The 5,358-nt window shown below is 32.8% G+C and overlaps 1 protein-coding gene across 1 annotated transcript; it reads right to left on the bottom strand.

Moving 5' to 3' along the window:
• Positions 1–1,026: 1,026 nt before the first annotated feature.
• Positions 1,027–2,901, bottom strand: LOC106134760 (ELMO domain-containing protein 2). Its single transcript, XM_013334889.2, has 2 exons — positions 2,135–2,901; positions 1,027–1,883 (listed from the first exon to the last, which is right to left on the bottom strand). Exons 1-2 carry the CDS (start codon positions 2,654–2,656, stop codon positions 1,461–1,463), a joined length of 945 nt encoding a protein of 314 aa, XP_013190343.2. The 5' UTR covers positions 2,657–2,901; the 3' UTR covers positions 1,027–1,460.
• Between the last annotated feature and the right edge of the window lie 2,457 nt (positions 2,902–5,358).

Genomic DNA, 5,358 nt, shown 5'->3' with positions numbered 1-5,358 from the left:
TTAGCAGCAAAAGCTAACTTAAGAATGCAAGAGGTTATAGATGAAGATGTGAATGAAGCACGTAAGGAATATAAGAAAATGAAAGATTTGGTTAAGAAAGCTGTGATTAGAAAGAAAGAAGAGTATAAAGAGGATTTTGATAAAAGGCTATCAGAAGACTTTCAGTCAAATCTGAAAGTATTCTGGAAATCCGTAAGGTCAGCCCGAGGAAATACTATAACCAGAGAGCTGACTAGGATCAGATGCCAGGATGGTAGCGTTGTGAAAGGAGAAGAATGTGTACTAAAGATATGGAAGGACTATTTTGAAAGTTTATTTGAAAAAAAGGAAGGAAATAAGAAAGATTTCTGCTATAGCGAAGAAAAAGAGAATGAGATGGAAGGCGAAATTGAAATGTTCGAAATTGTGGAAGCACTTAAGAGTATGAAAGCGGGAAAGGCTGCTGGGTGTGATAGAGTGTCGGTCGAGATGCTTAAAGCAGGAAAAGGCGTAGTAGCTAGTCAGTTGTACTGCTTTTTCAATTTGTGTTGGAGAAGCGGCCGAGTACCAAAAGATTGGTGTAAGGCTGTTATCGTGCCACTTTACAAAGGAAAAGGGTCACAGCTGGACTGCAAAAATTATCGTGGTATAAGCCTGCTTAGCGTCCTCGGCAAATTGTATGCTAAGGTATTGATTAATAGAGTCAGGAATGAAACTGATGACAAAATATGGGATGCTCAAGCGGGATTTCGAAAGGGAATGGGATGTACTGATCAGGTCTTTTCCTTGCGGTGCATAGCCGAAAAGTTTTTGGCCAAGAGTCAAAAAGTCTATTGCACATTCGTAGATCTGGAAAAGGCCTATGACAGAGTTGAGAGGAATGAATTGTGGTCAGCACTTTCTATGCATGGGGTGAGCAGTCTCTTAATACGAGCACTGAAATCCTTATATGAGGATTCGAGTGCTTGTGTCAGGATAAACGGAGCGCACACTGAGTGGTTTAAGATTGAGAAAGGCGTTAGGCAAGGATGTGTTGCGTCACCGTTACTGAATTTGTCTCAGACCAGATTTTTGTGTCTTATTATGTGTATGATTTGACCTAGCATAGTCTGGTATTTCAAAAACATACATCATATATTGACCCCCACTTAGAACTATAACACATTAAATATGTATTTAATTAACAAAATTCTTCACCAATGTTTGTATATTAACAGAAAAAGGTATACTTTTCCATGTGGTCTATAACTCTCAACCATACATTCCTAGACTAGTTTTGTGAATTATGTGTATTGATATAAATATGTCAATAGTGCAAACAACATTAACTAAGGAAGGTGCACCCAAGTTGCTAAGTGGTGTTAGATAAAAGGAATATTTATTATAATGCAGGAATGAGCCACAAATGCCTAATAAATTATCTGCCTAATGTTTGCTTTCACAGGAACAGGAGAGGTCATTGTGTATTCATCTTCAATATTTTATATTGTGTCTATTTCAATATTTATTCTAAACACTGATGCTGGGTCAGCAAGCTCGGTTCTCACAGCATTTTCAAATTTCTTGAATATGATAGAGAACTCCATGATATTCTGTGGTTTAGATTCAATCCACATTTTATCAAATTCATAGAAAAGGTAACAGTAAAATTTATGGAATAAATTCATATTAGGTAGGTGTTGCTTTGCGTTGAACATGTATGTTTTTGCAGATCCATCTTTTAGCAGGTAATATGCCATCGAAGTAAGATTGATGCCAACAATAGCAAAAGTGTAACCATATTTGGGATGATGTGAATGACTAAGAACATGGCTTGATGCTTGTGGATATTCAGTTGCAAAAAACAACAGATTCTCAAGTCCAAGCAAACCCATTCCACGGAAATCAGTCTTTGGATCATCACCCTGAAAAGAAAATAGGAATGAAAGAACCAAACAACATTCATGTGATTAACTTATGCAGCTACAGTAAATAATTGATGTCAAATCAAACTTTTGCTAATTATTTTTTTAAGCCTGAAAGAAATTGTATTTTTCATTCATTGCGGATGACGCACATGAGCGTCATTGATTTCTTTTAATCAATGACGCTCATCGGCGTCCTCCGCAATGAATCGGTTAAGTCACAATAGCTCCACATACCATTGTCTACTCACCTGAAAACCAATATCCTGCCATTGTTTAGAAACTCGGCTTTCCAATGGTTCATTTGGAGCAAGAAGTGTCCATAGCTTTAAAAGTTTCTCTTCATGTTCAAGATTATTGCTATCAAACTGGATGCAACGAATTTCTTCAACTTCATCCATTAAACTCCTGTATAACCAAATTTGTTCCATACATCTTCTAAGTGAAACAATGAAAGATCCATGCAGTTTGGGATTTACTTGTTTTGTTCGAATTATAATAGATATTGATGGATCTAGGATATCGCGAAAGTTTCGTGGTAAAAACCTTTTTTCTGATACCATTGTATCTAAATATGAAACAACTTCTTTTACATCTTTCGTTCGGGATAACATTAGCGACCTTTCCACGCCACACGCCCTTGCAGCCCCTGGTTTTTCGCCGTAACATATTCTTTGCAGTTCACATAACCTTGTAGTTTTTCGCAAGAACCACTTTATAAATGGCCTTAAATACCACTGCAAAGCTGCCCAAAAATTAAACACTATCATCATCTATGCACCTATTGAACGGGTTTAGCGTTTATTTTTAATATGATCCATGACCCCCACGACACCCTGTAATCCCAAATTGTTCCTTGATAATTATTGTAGGTTCTGTTGTTTTTTAATTACTTTAATGATATCGTATATATTTTTCTTTATTTTACAAATGCAATAATTAATTTAATTTGAATTGCAAAAATTAAAACTTTTCTCAAATTTCTGTTTCCACTTTGTATTTGTATGTATTGACATTCGTTGCTATGACAATGACATTGACTGACTCGTCTTTATGATTTTGACGTTTACTGATTTTTTTTGCCATAGTTAAAAAGAAGAATGAACTAAGAAAATACCTAAACGTTTTTTTAAAATAATTTTTATCATGAAGTAAACTAACTACATAATTCAAATTCCAAATTTTTATTCATTATTATAGGATACTTCATATCGCTTAATAATTGTCAAATCTTTTGGTTTCACAACATTGGTTGACGTCAAATAAATTATCACTTAAAACTATGTTTACTGCCGCTTCCAAGGCGTCAGTGCAGAAGTCAATCAGTGGACGAGAGAATACATTGTTCAGATTAATATATTAATACATACATACATATAATCACGTCTATATCCCTTGCGGGGAAGACAAAGCTAACAGTCTTGTAAAGACTGATAGGCCACGTTTAGCTATTTAGCTTTAAGATAAAATTGAAATTCAAATAGTGACGGGTTGCTAGGCTAGCCCATCGCCTAAAAGAAGAATCCCAAGTATATATTTATATATATATATTAATTAATATCTAAATATATTTTAAATAGATTTATGTACAGCGTTTTTTGATTTATGTTCAAATCAAACTACAATTCATTACGAGTTTCCTGTGCCAAGCTCAAGCCAGATGATTTTATCATTCAGGTAGGTAATCAATTTTTTACATACTCTTTGATAGACGTCATGATACTTACCTACGCAGTCTCGGGTAGGGCCCAGTAAGACTTATGGGCCTGACCCTATCTTGCCGGATGTACCTTAAGTTAGGTCTGAGGTCTAAGTGGGCCCACTAAGTACATGCAAGCTCAAATACCTAATGCTTAGTTTCATATTCATTCTTACCCTGAAAAGCCCTATTTCTACCTTATTATTTATATTTCTATGGAAATAATCCAGCCTTACTTTATACCAAATGAAACAACATAAATAAATCGAATTTGTGTTTTATTTGATGAAAATTGTAATTCATAAATTTCACAATAAAATTATTTACAATGCCATAATATAAACACGAACGGAGCAATCGCTGATTCCCTATTTACAAGGCGATGCGTGTCGGTGTCAATTAAATTAACTAATTACAAAATATGATATTTGCGACTAATAATTAAATTTATATTCTAATAATAAATACAATTTTATAACATAGGTACTTTTATTACGATAGGTAAGTTGATTCATGGATTGTGTTGTATGTGAGGGGAGGTTGTAGTGCAAAAATAGCATTTATAGATGTACGAGTAGGTATTATTCAAATTAGCTGAATTTATCGCAAACCTAATATAAAAACCTACTTATCTTCTTATCAACAACTTAATTTGTTTTATACTTATCTATTATGACGGATTTAATTATGCTGCTTTTTACACTACTTAACTATTTTATCGCCTAATTAATTGCTTTTTTAAATATTTAAGACATCTATGTCAAAAATATTTTACTTTTTATACCACCATGACATAAATATAATCCTTTACGTAGTGTAGTAACTGGTGTTTTCGTTATGTTTGAGTAAGTAGGTATATACCTACTCAAATTTTAGAAAGGGAAATATTTTGCTGTTTTTGTCTGTTAGTCAGGCAGTTCTTTTTTCATACTAATAGTGTTAACTATGGAGAATGACATAGGGTACACTTGGGCGGAGCTGCGGGGAAAAACTAGTAAATAATAAAAACGTAGTGTTACAGTCATATAGTTACAATAACTGATAAAAAACAACCAATTTTCTTGAAAGTTACGATGTGCAACACTAACACTTGTTTATCTTCATGTACGGGATTTTAATATCCATTATAACAGGTTATAAAACATAGGCTTTTTTAATTCCTCTGTTACAGAATTGAAATAAAAGACATCAAATGCTGTTATTGTAAACCTTTCAAAAAAACATTAAAATAATTGGGAAGGATTAAAAGTTGCGATGAATTAAGCTCTCAACCGAGCAGAGAAACTAATTTTTTTTTAAGATAGAAAAAATTAACTCTATTTCTCTTTGCATAGGTATCCAACAATTTTAAAATAAAAAAGGAAAGTTTGTGTATTTATACGTAATTAAATTACGTGTTGAATATTCTAAATAATGTGGATCCAACTCGCTTGAAAATTATAGTAAAAGCTTCGATTGAATCCACGTTTATTTATCTCACTTATGTCTTTTCGTGCAATACAATATTTTTATAGATATAAGTTTATCAATTATTGATATTTAATAGTAAACTTACTTTTTTATTTTCGATTGATTTTTGAACGAAATATCTAGTTTGAATAGTTACTGCTTTACAACTTAATTTAAACTATGAAAAATATGATGCAGCTACTTTCAGTTAGTAACTTAGTGTATGGTATATCTTTTATAATCAATATGAGTGCTATACATTTCTACTTCTTACTTTAAAATATCAAAGCGAACATAATTTTGCAATACAATTTGCAAGTATTATTA

Source organism: Amyelois transitella, chromosome 9 (assembly GCF_032362555.1).
Source record: "Amyelois transitella isolate CPQ chromosome 9, ilAmyTran1.1, whole genome shotgun sequence".
Lineage (NCBI taxonomy): Eukaryota > Metazoa > Arthropoda > Insecta > Lepidoptera > Pyralidae > Amyelois > Amyelois transitella.
The sequence above is the reverse complement of the archived record's forward strand: the minus strand, read 5'-3'. Positions and strand labels throughout refer to the sequence as shown.